Below are 15,362 nucleotides of genomic sequence, written 5' to 3'. Positions count from 1 at the left end.
CTGCTCATTTGTCAGAATTTTTACATCACGAACAGAAAAGTATTATATGCCTTGTTACCCGTTGTTTTCACACCTATTCCCAACTTAATCTGCCAAGACAATGTGCCACTAATGAGTCTCTCTTTCCTCACTGAATAAATAACAAATGGATGAATGGGCAATAGTTTTGCACCTTACTTCACAATTGAATTTGAATTAGGCCTAACTGAATGATAAGGAGGGTGCAGATGTTGAATTCGTTTAGAACAATAGTGTAATGATGAGTTTGTGTTATGCCTGTTTATCAGCAGCAAATCATTTGACCACACGCCTTGTGGGTTGATACATTTCTCTTTTATGTTTTACTTTGTAAATGGGACGGATTTATTTTCTATAACTCTGTTACTAATTAAATGTATTGTGGGAAACAAAAACGTGCTATGAGTTGCAGAAGGCCTTTAGAATAATATCCTTGAATCTATCCAAGTTGATGAGCGGGAAACAAACTGATGCCAGTCAGCCTCACAGCCGGCCCATCAAAACTACACCTGAACTATACCTCAACTCATTGCACACATGATAAGAGTTAGCCTATAGACCAGATTACATTGACAATAATCTGATGAGTGACAATATTATCAGTTGTCAAATTGTACATGAAGAGATGGACGCATCTTGTAATTGACAGATGCAGGGAAAGGAGCATCTCTTTATCAAATCCTCCTTCAGAGTCACATGCAGGTAAAACATTGTGATTTCTATATAGTGCTGTATCTGAAAGAGCATATTCTGCAGTTTCTATGACACTTACCTTTATCAAATAACTCTCAACATTCAAGAGGTGCAGCTCTATTTCCAAATGTCACTTTTCTCAACAATATCTGTGCTGTCAATGTATTTAGCACATGACCACTCCAGCGCCAGCATTGCTCTGGCAACTAAGCAAAAACTAGTAACATCATCCAGTTAAAATATGCTGTTCTGTCATCAATGGATGAATGGCCAATAGAAACCATGTGACTTCAGTTTTGGTTAGCCGCAGATTTCGAAACCAACTTGCTCAATGTCTTTCCATATCTGGGGAAAGATGAAACCAGGCCAGCGGGTGAGAGACTGTTTGACTGGGATTTTGAGCCACGTAGAGCCTTACATGGGCAAAGGCAGACTTGTGACCATAGACAGCTTCTTCACATCAATTTCCCTGTCAGACAAGTTGATTGCAAAGAAGAAGCTGCCCCTCTCTGCGCAAAACAACATATCTGTGGAGGGTGGTAAAGCAACACTCACGGTGTGATGGAGAGTGATAAAGCAACACTCACGGTGTGATGGAGAGTGGTAAAGCAACACTCACGGTGTGATGGAGAGTGGTAAAGCAACACTCACGGTGTGATGGAGAGTGGTAAAGCAACACACACGGTGTGATGGAGAGTGGTAAAGCAACACTCACGGTGTGATGGAGAGTGGTAAAGCAACACTCACGGTGTGATGGAGAGTGGTAAAGCAACACTCACGGTGTGATGGAGAGTGGTAAAGCAACACTCACGGTGTGATGGAGAGTGATAAAGCAACACTCACGGTGTGATGGAGAGTGGTAAAGCAACACTCACGGTGTGATGAAGAGTGGTAAAGCAACACTCACGGTGTGATGTAGAGTGGTAAAGCAACACTCACTGTGTGATGGAGAGTGGTAAAGCAACACTCACGGTGTGATGGAGAGTGGTAAAGCAACACTCACGGTGTGATGGAGGGTGGTAAAGCAACACTCACGGTGTGATGGAGAGTGGTAAAGCGACACTCACGGTGTGATGGAGAGTGATAAAGCAACACTCACAGTGTGATGGAGGGTGGTAAAGCAACACTCACGGTGTGATGGAGAGTGGTAAAGCAACACTCACAGTGTGATGGAGAGTGGTAAAGTAACAGTCACGGTGTACAGATGTTAAATAAATACGTGTTAGCTTCCTCAGCACCATGCACCCCACTGTTGCCACCGGCGGTGACCAGAAGAAGAAACCGGAGACAGTGACAGACTACAATCACACAAAGGTATATACAGTATCTCTACCATATACAGATAGCCTTCCCATCTGCCAAACACCAAATAGGATCCCCTTTTATTATATTACATTCATATTATTACTATTAGTATTATCATTCTATATAATTATAACCTTTTATTTTCTATTTTATTTTTATGGATGCTAGGCCAAATGTCCAGACTGTACTCTGTAAAAGGGGGTACTCTTCTCTGGCCTGTTGACTGTACTCTGTAAAAGGGGGTACTCTCCTCTGGCCTGTTGACTGTACTCTGTAAAAAGGGGTACTCTCCCCTGGCCTGTTGACTGTACTCTGTAAAAGGGGGTACGCTCCTCTGGCCTGTTGACTGTTCTCTGTAAAAGGGGGTACTCTCCTCTGGCCTGTTGACTGTACTCTGTAAAAGGGGGTACTCTCCTCTGGCCTGTTGACTGTACTCTGTAAAAGGGGGTACTCTCCTCTGGCCTGTTGACTGAACTCTGTAAAAGGGGGTACTCTCCTCTGGCCTGTTGAGTGTACTCTGTAAAAGGGGGTACTCTCCTCTGGCCTGTTGACTGTACTCTGTAAAAGGGGGTACTCTCCTCTGGCCTGTTGACTGAACTCTGTAAAAGGGGGTACTCTCCTCTGGCCTGTTGACTGTACTCTGTAAAAGGGGGTACTCTCCTCTGGCCTGTTGACTGTACTCTGTAAAAGGGGGTACTCTCCTCTGGCCTGTTGACTGTACTCTGTAAAAGGGGGTACTCTCCTCTGGCCTGTTGACTGTACTCTGTAAAAGGGGGTACTCTCCTCTGGCCTGTTGACTGTACTCTGTAAAAGGGAGTACTCTCCTCTGGCCTGTTGACTGTACTCTGTAAAAGGGGGTACTCTCCTCTGGCCTGTTGACTGTACTCTGTAAAAGGGGGTACTCTCCTCTGGCCTGTTGACTGTACTCTGTAAAAGGGGGTACTCTCCTCTGGCCTGTTGACTGTACTCTGTAAAAGGGGGTACTCTCCTCTGGCCTGTTGACTGTACTCTGTAAAAGGGGGTATTCTCCTCTGGCCTGTTGACTGTACTCTGTAAAAGGGGGTACTCTCCTCTGTCCTGTTGACTGTACTCTGTAAAAGGGGGTACTATCCTCTGGCCTGTTGACTGTACTCTGTAAAAGGGGGTACTCTCCTCTGGCCTGTTGACTGTACTCTGTAAAAGGGGGTACTCTCCGCTGACCTGTTGAGGTGTTCTACAATGTGCTCGACATGACTGCTATCAACACGTGTTGTACAAGCAATGCCTTGACAAGACAGTCAGCAGGAGACATTTCATCATGTATCTGGCATGTGAGCTTGGTGAGAACCACATGAACGCAGAGAAAGAAGCTACAGTCACCAAGCAGGCCGCCAAGACAGCAGGTCCTGCTCTCCCTCTTCCCCAAGAACCACAGCTCCCACTGGGGAAAAACACACAATGTCAAGTCGGCAGGTGCACACCTGTTTATATAGTGATATTCACATACATCTCAGCTTAAAGCCCCTCCCTCCTGGGTCCCCCACCACCATCTTCAGTTTCCCCCTCTCTACCGCTCCGCCCACTTCCTTATTCTATGATAGCGGCTAAATTTGACTTCTATTCAGTTTAGAAACAATAGTAGTACAATCAATCAAGCCCTTGCTGTGCAAAAATAATCAAGTTCCGTTTAAACTCTGTTCAACTCTGGCTCCGCTCTCTTGTCTGAGGAGAAAGGCAAAAGGCAACAGTCTGGTTTCAGTCTCTGATAAGGTAGGACAGCCATGGATTAGGGAGGAGCGAGGAATTCGACCCGAGGTCAGATCCCCACTTCACAGTGGACAGCCATGGATTAGGAAGGAGCGAGGAATTCGACCCGAGGTCAGATCCCCACTTCACAGTGGACAGCCATGGATTAGGGAGGAGCGAGGAATTCGACCCGAGGTCAGATCCCCACTTCACAGTGGACAGCCATGGATTAGGGAGGAGCGAGGAATTCGACCCGAGGTCGGATCCCCACTTCACAGTGGACAGCCATGGATTAGGGAGGAGCGAGGAATTCGACCCGAGGTCAGATTCCCACTTCACAGTGGACAGCCATGGATTAGGGAGGAGCGAGGAATTCGACCCGAGGTCAGATCCCCACTTCACAGTGGACAGCCATGGATTAGGGAGGAGCGAGGAATTCGACCCGAGGTCAGATCCCCACTTCACAGTGGACAGCCATGGATTAGGGAGGAGCGAGGAATTCGACCCGAGGTCAGATCCCCACTTCACAGTGGACAGCCATGGATTAGGGAGGAGTGAGGAATTCGACCCGAGGTCAGATCCCCACTTCACAGTGGACAGCCATGGATTAGGGAGGAGCGAGGAATTCGACCCGAGGTCGGATCCCCACTTCACAGTGGACAGCCATGGATTAGGGAGGAGCGAGGAATTCGACCCGAGGTCAGATCCCCACTTCACAGTGGACAGCCATGGATTAGGGAGGAGCGATGAATTCGACCCGAGGTCAGATCCCCACTTCACAGTGGACAGCCATGGATTAGGGAGGAGCGAGGAATTCGACCCGAGGTCAGATCCCCACTTCACAGTGGACAGCCATGGATTAGGGAGGAGCGAGGAATTCGACCCGAGGTCAGATCCCCACTTCACAGTGGACAGCCATGGATTAGGGAGGAGCGAGGAATTCGACCCGAGGTCAGATCCCCACTTCACAGTGGACAGCCATGGATTAGGGAGGAGCGAGGAATTCGACCCGAGGTCAGATCCCCACTTCACAGTGGACAGCCATGGATTAGGGAGGAGCGAGGAATTCGACCCGAGGTCAGATCCCCACTTCACAGTGGACAGCCATGGATTAGGGAGGAGCGAGGAATTCGACCCGAGGTCAGATCCCCACTTCACAGTGGACAGCCATGGATTAGGGAGGAGCGAGGAATTCGACCCGAGGTCAGATCCCCACTTCACAGTGGACAGCCATGGATTAGGGAGGAGCGAGGAATTCGACCCGAGGTCAGATCCCCACTTCACACACACACAAACCCATTGAGAGGAACCAATTAAGTTCTTGCCTAGCAACAGAGAATCCATGTTTAATCCTGACTCCATGTTCGTCATGTTTGTGATAAACAAAGTTTATCTCATAGTTTACTGAAAATTCCTCATCACTGGTTATATTATTATTATTATTATATTTTTCATTCTACTTTGTCAAAATAAACTGTAAATGGACTTTATTAAGTACTATAACTAATTGAATCTACAAATAAAGTTGATCAGATGGTGTCACGCCCTGGCTCTGGGGACTCTTAAATGTTGAGCCAGGGTGTGTAGTGTCTATGTTGTGTTTTCTATGTGTTTCTTTCTAGATCGTTTATTTCTATGTTGGCCAGGGTGGTTCCCAATCAGACACAGCTGTGGCTCGTTGTCTCTGATTGGGGACCATACTTAGGCAGCTTGTTTGGCACTGTTGTTTGTGGGATCTTGTTCCTTAAGGTTTGTGTTGGTGTATTAACCTAGGACTTCACGTATCGTTTTGTTGTTTTTGTTCGGGTGTGTGTACTTAATAAAATAATGTACGCTTATCACGCTGCGCCTTGGTCCGTTTCCAATAACGATCGTGACAGAAGATCCCACCGAAACAGGACCAAGCAGCGTTTCCAGGAGCAAACGCTGAAGGTAGCGTTGGTAGATGTCCTACTCGGTTGGGGGAGGATAACGGAGGAGGAGGCTGTCCGTTACCGGAGGGCGATGAAGGGGGAGACCCAGGCAGGAGAGGAGAAGCGGCGCCAACCGGGCCGTCGTCGGACAGGCAAGGGGCAACCCCAATAAATTTTTTGGGGGGGGCACACGGCATGGACGACGGGGCTGCTGGAGGCAGCTACAGGGCGAGATTGTGGACTAGGAGAGAAGGCCACCAGGTTACGGGGGCCATTGGTCATTAGAGGGAAGGAGAGTTTACAGGCACGGCGAGAGGTACTGGGGTGTGTTACCAGTCCGGTCCGGCCCGTTCCTGATCCCCGCACAAGGCCAGTGGTGTGTGTTCCCAGTACGGTCCGGCCTGTTCCTGTCCCTCGCACCAAGCCTGTGATGCGCGTCGCCAGCCCGGCCCGGCCTGTTCCTGCCCCTCGCACCAAGCCTGTGATGCGCGTCGCCAGCCCGGCCCGGCCTGTTCCTGCTCCCCGCACCAGGCCAGTGGTGCGCGTCGTCAGTCCGGCACGGTCCGTGCCTGTTCCACCGGTGCCTAGTCCGGCACCGGTCAGCTGCTCCACACCGGAGCCAGAGCAATCCGCTCCACCGATGTCCAGTCCAGCTCCAGTCAGCGGGACCAGACCAGGGGCGCAACGGGGAGGTGGAGAAAAGGTGGTGGACACGGCCGGAGCAGGATCCGCCTCCGAGGCGGAATGCCCACCCGGCCCCTACCCTCTTGTGTTTGTGTGGCACGGTCGCAGTCCGCGCCTTTGGGGGGGGGGGGGGGGGGTACTGTCACGCCCTGGCTCTGGGGACTCTTAAATGTTGAGCCAGGGTGTGTAGTGTCTATGTTGTGTTTTCTATGTGTTTCTTTCTAGATCGTTTATTTCTATGTTGGCCAGGGTGGTTCCCAATCAGACACAGCTGTGGCTCGTTGTCTCTGATTGGGGACCATACTTAGGCAGCTTGTTTGGCACTGTTGTTTGTGGGATCTTGTTCCGTAAGGTTTGTGTTGGTGTATTAACCTAGGACTTCACGTATCGTTTTGTTGTTTTTGTTCGGGTGTGTGTACTTAATAAAATAATGTACGCTTATCACGCTGCGCCTTGGTCCGTTTCCAATAACGATCGTGACAGATGGATTATACTGTAATGTTTTTATTTTAAGGGAAACAGAAATAGGATATAGGGCGATTTTTACTTTGTATAATTAACTATTGTTATTTTTTGTTGATATATTTCCACTAACATTTCTTCATGCAGTAAATAATTTACAACAATTAATGCACTATTTATCAAGCGTTTATTTATCAACCATGTTTGCACACCTTGCACCTTGATGGTTGATATGCATCTGATGCATTTGCTAAAGTGGACGCCTGGTAACTTTCTCTAGCGGGTTCTTATATGCTGAAAGAACAGGCGGTTCTAGTGTTAAGGACTGGTAGATGGGTGTTGCTCATGCATTCACTCATGCTGACCGGCTCCAGTACTTTGTTCTTTACTAAAGCGTCCAAGTCAGCCTTGACTTCTGGTCTGATAGCATAATGTACAGGTCCTGCTTTCAGAAACATTGGTTTGCTGTCTGGCTTAATGCTAAGCTTCCCTGTAATGTCGTTCATACTACCCAGCTGTCCATTAAAGACTTCTCCATGTTTCTTTAAGATGGCAGGTAGGTCTGTGTCTCCATGTGTCATTGTATGCACTGATGGCCAGTCCAGTGTGATTTTCTCCATCTATGAACATCCCAGTAGTGATGCATAGTCTCCTTTCACAACATAGAGTGGCATCTTTTCAGTTTGTCTGTTTACCTGAACTGTGACATCAGTGATGCCTCTCACAGCGACAGATTCACCTGTGTAAGTCTTTAACACGAGGTGCGCTGGTTGAAGTGGAATGTGTTTCAGTGTCTTTTTTCTGACACAAGAGAAACAGCTGCCCCTGTGTCAATCTCCATACCCACCGGCTGTCCCTCTAGCAAGGGGGAGACACGCCAGGAAAAAGTCAGGATTTTCAGTGTGACTTCCTCGTCTGATGAGTCACTCACCTCAGTGTTCTCTTACTCAACAGTGTGAACATGTCTATGTGTCTTTCGTTGGAATGCCTGTTTCTTGTTTCCTGTTTTTTGCGTTTTCTCTGTTCTCTTTTTGTTTCTGGAGACTTGTTCGATGTTGCCCTTTTTACCACAGGCTGGACAATCCATGTCCTTCCACCAGCATGTAGAAGCCTGATGTCCCACCTTGCCACAGTGGAAGCATGTGACTTGATTTCCTGGTCTCTGATTTTCAGTTGATTTTCAGTTGAAACTCTGTGATCAACTTTTCATTTATTTGAAAGGAACACAGACAAAAACAAATAGCAGCAGGAATGGTTATACAGCTAGAGACACAATACTGTTAAAATATATATCAGAACAAATAGCAGCAGGAATGGTTATACAGCAAGAGACACAATACTGTTAAAATATATATCAGTATATTATGGAAACTAGTTATTGCAGATAAATACAATTATAATAAACCACATATACAATCACCCACCTCAGCTGCATCAACCCACCCTCCAACCCCTCCTGGGACCACCCCAACCCACCCTCCAACCCCTCCTGGGACCACCCCAACCCACCCTCCAATCCCTCCTGGGACCACCCCAACGCACCCTCCAACCCCTCCTGGGACCACCCCAACCCACCCTCCAACCCCTCCTGGGACCACCCCAACCCACCCTCCAACCCCTCCTGGGACCACCCCAACCCACCCTCCAACCCCTCCTGGGACCACCCCAACCCACCCTCCAACCCCTCCTGGGACCACCCCAACCCACCATCCAACCCCTCCTGGGACCACCCCAACCCACCCTCCAACCCCTCCTGGGACCACCCCAACCCACCCTCCAACCCCTCCTGGGACCACCCCAACCCACCCTCCAACCCCTCCTGGGACCACCCCAACCCACCCTCCAACCCCTCCTGGGACCACCCCAACCCACCCTCCAACCCCTCCTGGGACCACCCCAACCCACCTTCCAACCCCTCCTGGGACCACCCCAACCCACCCTCCAACCCCTCCTGGGACCACCCCAACCCACCCTCCAACCCCTCCTGGGACCACCCCAACCCACCTTCCAACCCCTCCTGGGACCACCCCAACCCACCCTCCAACCCCTCCTGGGACCACCCCAACCCACCATCCAACCCCTCCTGGGACCACCCCAACCCACCCTCCAACCCCTCCTGGGACCACCCCAACACACCCTCCAACCCCTCCTGGGACCACCCCAACCCACCCTCCAACCCCTCCTGGGACCGCCCCAACCCACCTTCCAACCCCTCCTGGGACCACCCCAACCCACCCTCCAACACCTCCTGGGACCACCCCAACCCACCCTCCAACCCCTCCTGGGACCACCCCAACCCACCTTCCAACCCCTCCTGGGACCACCCCAACCCACCCTCCAACCCCTCCTGGGACCACCCCAACCCACATTCCAACCCCTCCTGGGACCACCGCAACCCACCCTCCAACCCCTCCTGGGACCACCAATTAAATACTAAATCAAGGTACACATTTGCACAAAAATGATAATTAACGGTCAATCTGTTGGGTAAAACCAACTACAGGAGTTATTTTATGGTTTCAGCTGCAATTGTTGTTTGGGTATCCCCATGGATCCTAGCAGTGGATAGTTCTAAATAAATATATCTATAAAAGTTCTGATCCAATGAGGTGTGGTGGTTGCCATCTTAGTTCCAACATCTTTTTAGCTGCTGTCCAACTGACAACTCTTTCTTAGCTAGCTCGACTATGCACTTGCCTCTGCTAGCAATACACTGTGCTAATATTAGCCTATTCTGTACCACAGAAAATAACAGTTTTAAACAGGTGTAAAAACCCACTTCTTCCAGACAGAATAGTTCCTGTAGATTCAGACTTACTCATCGCCAATCTTTTGTTATGTCTCGTTGGATTCATAACCACGTCTGCATAACAATTCAATAATGATGAGACGGGAGACAGGAATCAGTTCAACCATTTATCTGGAACGTGATCATCTCAATACATACAAACCCCCATGATGCTCTGCAGCACAACCCCAATATACAACAAATACATAGATAAGTAAATGGACACGAAACAAAACTCATAGAGGAATTTAAATGTTCAGTTGTAGAAAGTAGGGCCATGGGATAGGGTCAGAAAGGTCAGTATGTTTGATAACTGGTTACAGAGGTGACATAACAAGCATAAGGTCCATTATAACACAGTGAAGTAGAGGTGGGAGCTAAAAGCAGACATGGACAGTGAGACAGTGTGAGGAGGTCAGGGGTGAAACACTAGATCAGGACAGGTAGAAATGGCAGGGCTGGAAATAGACACAGAGACACATTCTGATCATGGCTCAGACCTGACCTGAGACACCCAAACAGAAGATGCCATAGCAAAGTCCTGTCCAGTAGGCTATATGGGATTTCCTTTCATCAAAATCCTACACATGGAAATGTGTCCAGTGTGTGTGTGTGTGTGTGTGTGTCCAGTATGTGTGTGGGTTCAGTGTGTGTGTGTGTTCAGTGTGTGAGTGTGTGTGTTGGTGTGTGTGTCCTGTGCGTGTGTGTCCAGTGTGTGTGTGTGTGTGTGTGTGTCCTGTGTGTGTTTGTCCAGTGTTTGTGTGTGTTCAGTGTGTGTGTGTGTGTGTGTGTGTCCATTGGGTGTGTGTGTGTCCAGTGTTTGTCATGCGTGTGTGTGTGTTCAGTGTGTGTGTGCCCAGTTTGTGTGTACAGTGTGTGTGTCCAGTGTGTGTGTCCAGTGTGTGATTGTGTGTTCAGTGTGTGTGTGTTCAGTGTGTGTCCAGTGTGTGTGTGTGTGTGTGTGATTGTGTGTTTAGTGTGTGTGTCGAGTGTGTGTGTGTTCAGTGTGTGTGTGTGTGTTTGTGTCCAGTGTGTGTGTGTGTTTGTGTCCAGTGTGTGTGTGTATGTGTGTGTGTGTGTGTGTGTGTCCAGTGTGTGTGTCCAGTGTGTGTTTGTGTGTGTCCAGTGTGTGTGTCCTTGGTGTGTGTGTGTGTGTCCTGTGTGTGTGTGTGTGTCCAGTGTGTTTGTGTGTGTGTCCAGTGTGTGTGTGTGTGTCCAGTGTGTGTGTGTCTAGTGTGTGTGTGTGTGTGTGTATCAAGTGTGTGTGTGTCCAGTGTGTGTTTGTGTCCAGTGTGGGTATGTCCAGTGTGTTTGTGTGTATCCAGTGTGTGTGTGTGTGTGCAGTGTGTATGTGTGTGTCCTGCCTGTGTGTGTGTGTGTCCATTGGGTGTGAGTGTGTCCAGTGTGTGTGTGTGTGTGTCATGTGTGTGTGTGTTCAGTGTGTGTGTGCCCAGTGTGTGTGTTCAGTGTGTGTGTGTTCAGTGTGTGTCCAGTGTGTGTGTGTGATTGTGTGTTCAGTGTGTGTGTGTTCAGTGTGTGTGTGTGTGTGTTTGCAGTGTGTGTTCAGTGTGTGTTCAGTGTGTGGGTGTCCAATGTGTATGTATGTGTGTGTCCAGTGTGTGTGTGTGCGTGTGTGTGTGTGAATCCAGTGTGTGTATGTGTGTGTGTGTGTCCAGTGTGTGTGTGTGGATATGTGTCCAGTGTGTGTGTGTTTACGTGTTCAGTGTGTGTGTGTGTGTTCAGTGTGTGTGTGTGTGTGTGTGTGTGTGTCCAGTGTGTACATGTGTGTGTGTTTGTGTCTAGTGTGTGTGTGTGTGTGTATCCAGTGTGTGTGTGTCCAGTGTGTGTGTGTGTGTGTGTTTATCCAGTGTGTGTGTGTGTGTGTGTGTGTTTATCCAGTGTGTGTGTGTGTGTGTCCTGTGTGTGTGTGTCCAGTGTGTGTGTGTTTGTGTCCAGTGTGTGTGTGTGTGTGTGTCCAGTGTGTATGTGTGTCCAGTGTGTGTGTGTGTGTGTCCAGTGTGTGTGTCCTTTGTGTGTGTGTGTGTCCTGTGTGTGTGTGTCCAGTGTGTGTGTTTGTGTCCAGTGTGTGTGTGTGTGTGTCCAGTGTGTGTGTGTGTGTGTGTGTGTCCAGTGTGTGTGTGTGTGCAGTGTGTATGTGTGTGTGTGTATGTGTGTGTGTTGTTGTTGTTGTGTGTCCTGTGTGTGTTTGTCCAGTGTGTGTGTGTGTCCAGTGTGTGTGTGTTCAGTGTGTGTGTGTGTTCAGTGTGTGTGTGTGTTCAGTGTGTGTGTGTGTTCAGTGTGTGTGTGTTCAGTGTGTGTGTGTGTTCAGTGTGTGTGTGTGTGTGTGTCCAGTGTGTCCAGTGTGTGTGTTCAGTGTGCGTGTCCAGTGAATGTGTTCAGTGTGTGTGTCCAGTGTGTGTGTTCAGTGTGTGTATCCAGTGTGCTTGTGTGTGTCCAGTGTGTGTGTGTGTGTGTGTGTGTGTCCAGTGTGTGTGTGTTCAGTGTGTGTATCCAGTGTGTGTGTGTGTGCAGTGTGTATGTGTGTGTGTCCTGTGTGTGTGTGTCCAGTGTGTGTGTGTTTGTGTCCAGTGTGTGTGTGTGTGTGTGTCCAGTGTGTATGTGTGTCCAGTGTGTGTGTGTGTGTGTGTCCAGTGTGTGTGTCCTTTGTGTGTGTGTGTGTCCTGTGTGTGTGTGTCCAGTGTGTGTGTTTGTGTCCAGTGTGTGTGTGTGTGTCCAGTGTGTGTGTGTGTCCAGTGTGTGTGTGTGTATCCAGTGTGTGTGTGTGTGTGCAGTGTGTATGTGTGTGTGTGTATGTGTGTGTGTGTTGTTGTTGTGTGTGTCCTGTGTGTGTTTGTCCAGTGTGTGTGTGTGTCCAGTGTGTGTGTGTGTCCATTGGGTGTGTGTGTGTCCAGTGTGTGTGTGTTCAGTGTGTGTGTGTGTGTGTGTTCAGTGTGTGTGTGTTCAGTGTGTGTGTGTGTTCAGTGTGTGTGTGTGTGTGTGTCCAGTGTATGTGTTCAGTGTGTGTGTCCAGTGTGTGTGTTCAGTGTGTGTATCCAGTGTGCGTGTATGTGTCCAGTGTGTGTGTGTGTGTGTGTGTCCAGTGTGTGTGTGTGTGTATCCAGGGTGTGTGAGTCCAGTGTGTGTGTGTGTGTGTGTGTGTGTGTGTGTGTGTGTGTGTGTGTGTGTGTCCAGTGTGTATGTGTGTCCAGTGTGTGTGTGTGTGTGTCCAGTGTGTGTTTCCTTTGTGTGTGTGTGTGTCCTGTGTGTGTGTGTCCAGTGTGTGTGTTTGTGTCCAGTGTGTGTGTGTGTGTCCAGTGTGTGTGTGTGTGTGTGTGTCCAGTGTGTGTGTGTGTATCCAGTGTGTGTGTGTGTGTGCAGTGTGTATGTGTGTGTGTGTATGTGTGTGTGTTGTTGTTGTTGTGTGTCCTGTGTGTGTTTGTCCAGTGTGTGTGTGTGTCCAGTGTGTGTGTGTTCAGTGTGTGTGTGTGTTCAGTGTGTGTGTGTGTTCAGTGTGTGTGTGTGTTCAGTGTGTGTGTGTTCAGTGTGTGTGTGTGTTCAGTGTGTGTGTGTGTGTGTGTGTCCAGTGTGTCCAGTGTGTGTGTTCAGTGTGCGTGTCCAGTGAATGTTTTCAGTGTGTGTGTCCAGTGTGTGTGTTCAGTGTGTGTATCCAGTGTGCTTGTGTGTGTCCAGTGTGTGTGTGTGTGTGTGTGTGTGTGTCCAGTGTGTGTGTGTGTTCAGTGTGTGTATCCAGTGTGTGTGTGTGTGCAGTGTGTATGTGTGTGTGTCCTGTGTGTGTGGGTCCAGTGTGTGTGTGTTTGTGTCCAGTGTGTGTGTGTGTGTGTGTCCAGTGTGTATGTGTGTCCAGTGTGTGTGTGTGTGTGTGTCCAGTGTGTGTGTCCTTTGTGTGTGTGTGTGTCCTGTGTGTGTGTGTCCAGTGTGTGTGTTTGTGTCCAGTGTGTGTGTGTGTGTCCAGTGTGTGTGTGTGTCCAGTGTGTGTGTGTGTATCCAGTGTGTGTGTGTGTGTGCAGTGTGTATGTGTGTGTGTGTGTGTATGTGTGTGTGTGTTGTTGTTGTGTGTGTCCTGTGTGTGTTTGTCCAGTGTGTGTGTGTGTCCATTGGGTGTGTGTGTGTCCAGTGTGTGTGTGTGTGTTCAGTGTGTGTGTGTGTTCAGTGTGTGTGTGTGTGTGTGTCCAGTGTGTGTGTTCAGTGTGCGTGTCCAGTGAATGTGTTCAGTGTGTGTGTCCAGTGTGTGTGTTCAGTGTGTGTATCCAGTGTGCGTGTATGTGTCCAGTGTGTGTGTGTGTGTGTGTCCAGTGTGTGTGTGTGTGTATCCAGGGTGTGTGAGTCCAGAGTGTGTGTGTGTGTGTGTGTGTGTGTGTGTGTGTGTGTGTGTGTGTGTGTGTGTGTGTGTGTCCAGTGTGTGTGTCCAGTTTGTGTGTGTGTGTGTTTGTGTCAGTGTGTGTGTGTCCAGTGTTTTTGTGTGTGTGTGTCAGTGTTACCATGGTTATTATTTACAGGGACACTGAGGAGTCATCATGAACCCCAAACCCTGGATAGAGGGGCTCAGTGAATTTGGAGTGGAATGTGTTCAGGTGGGTCAGTGTGTCAGAGGAGACTCTGTAGAAGGACAGAGTGCCGGCTGGCCAGTCCAGATACACTCCTACTCTGTGGGAGCTGGAGGAGGGGACGTCTATGGGAGTGGACTTCTCATTGTGCCAGGCAGAGTAACTGTTGTCAGAGCAGAACAGACACCAGGACTTGTCATTGTATCCAATCACACAGTCATTACCCCATCCTCTCCTGCTGATTCCTTTATATGTCACTCCTATATCAGCATTTCTCCCACTCCACTCTACCTCCCAGTAACAGCGCCCAGTCAGACCCTCTCTACACAGCACCTGTTTCCAGACCTCAAATCTCTCTGGGTGATCAGGATACGGCTGCTCCTCTCTCCTACATGTCACCTTTCTGTTCTTCTTAGACAGAGAGAGGAATCTGTTTACTGTGTTTAGGTCCAGTGTGAGATCACAGGCATCTGATGGATGAAACCAGACACAATATTAGAAATCATCATCATTCACATTAGAATGTTAACTCACTTTTCACTAATTCATTTAATGTAGATGTTTCTAGGTATCAAAAGGAGACGTTAAGGTAACTTGAGACTTGTTGAATGATCATATGTTATACTTTATGGTAATATAAAACACAATTATTTCCATTAATTACACACAAACACACATCCTGAACACACACACACATTTCTAATGTAACACGAACACGTCACACACATACACAGACACACACATTGTCAAAGCAACTCTTTGTAAACGTTGGTGTCCCTGATTTGTGCTTCTGTAGAACTTCAGCTAATATTTAATATGACCAAGTAAGTAATGATGGTGGTCTTTGACTTTGACTTTGACTTGAATTAAGACTTATTCTTAGTCATATTCTTCACAGCAGTCAACACTCACATTTTCTAAGTCCAGGTTTCATTGTGTTCTCTCCACCATGTTCCACACTGTAGCGGTAAGCAGAAGAACAGACAGTCATTGAGGGATACACCTGAACTCACACACTCACACACACACACAAACACACACACACACACACACACTGGACACACACTCACACATTCAGCATATAACTTTGTACAAGCGGTGGTAAGAATGTTTGTCTGTGTGTGTGTCCACTGTGTGTGTGTGTGTGTGTCCAGTGTGTGTCCAGTGTATGTGTGTGTGTGTCCATTGTGAGTGAGTTTGTGTGTGTGT

General features: G+C 48.6%; 1 protein-coding gene across 1 annotated transcript in view; it reads right to left on the bottom strand.

Annotated features, from left to right (window-relative positions):
• Positions 1 to 14,099: 14,099 nt before the first annotated feature.
• The window catches only part of LOC311113823 (NLR family CARD domain-containing protein 3-like), a gene marked incomplete at both ends in the record, with an annotated part of 13,884 nt that continues 12,621 nt past the window's right edge, over positions 14,100 to 15,362 (bottom strand). Inside the window, 2 exons of the mRNA XM_084189119.1 lie at positions 14,100 to 14,623; positions 15,066 to 15,112. Of these exons, the coding sequence (XP_084045245.1) occupies positions 14,100 to 14,623; positions 15,066 to 15,112 (571 nt within the window). The remainder of the gene's footprint in view (positions 14,624 to 15,065; positions 15,113 to 15,362) is intronic.

The sequence above is a fragment of the Coregonus lavaretus genome, assembly GCF_964263955.1.
Source record: "Coregonus lavaretus genome assembly, contig: HAP1_SCAFFOLD_454, whole genome shotgun sequence".
Taxonomy (NCBI): Eukaryota; Metazoa; Chordata; class Actinopteri; order Salmoniformes; family Salmonidae; genus Coregonus; species Coregonus lavaretus.
The sequence above is the reverse complement of the archived record's forward strand: the minus strand, read 5'-3'. Positions and strand labels throughout refer to the sequence as shown.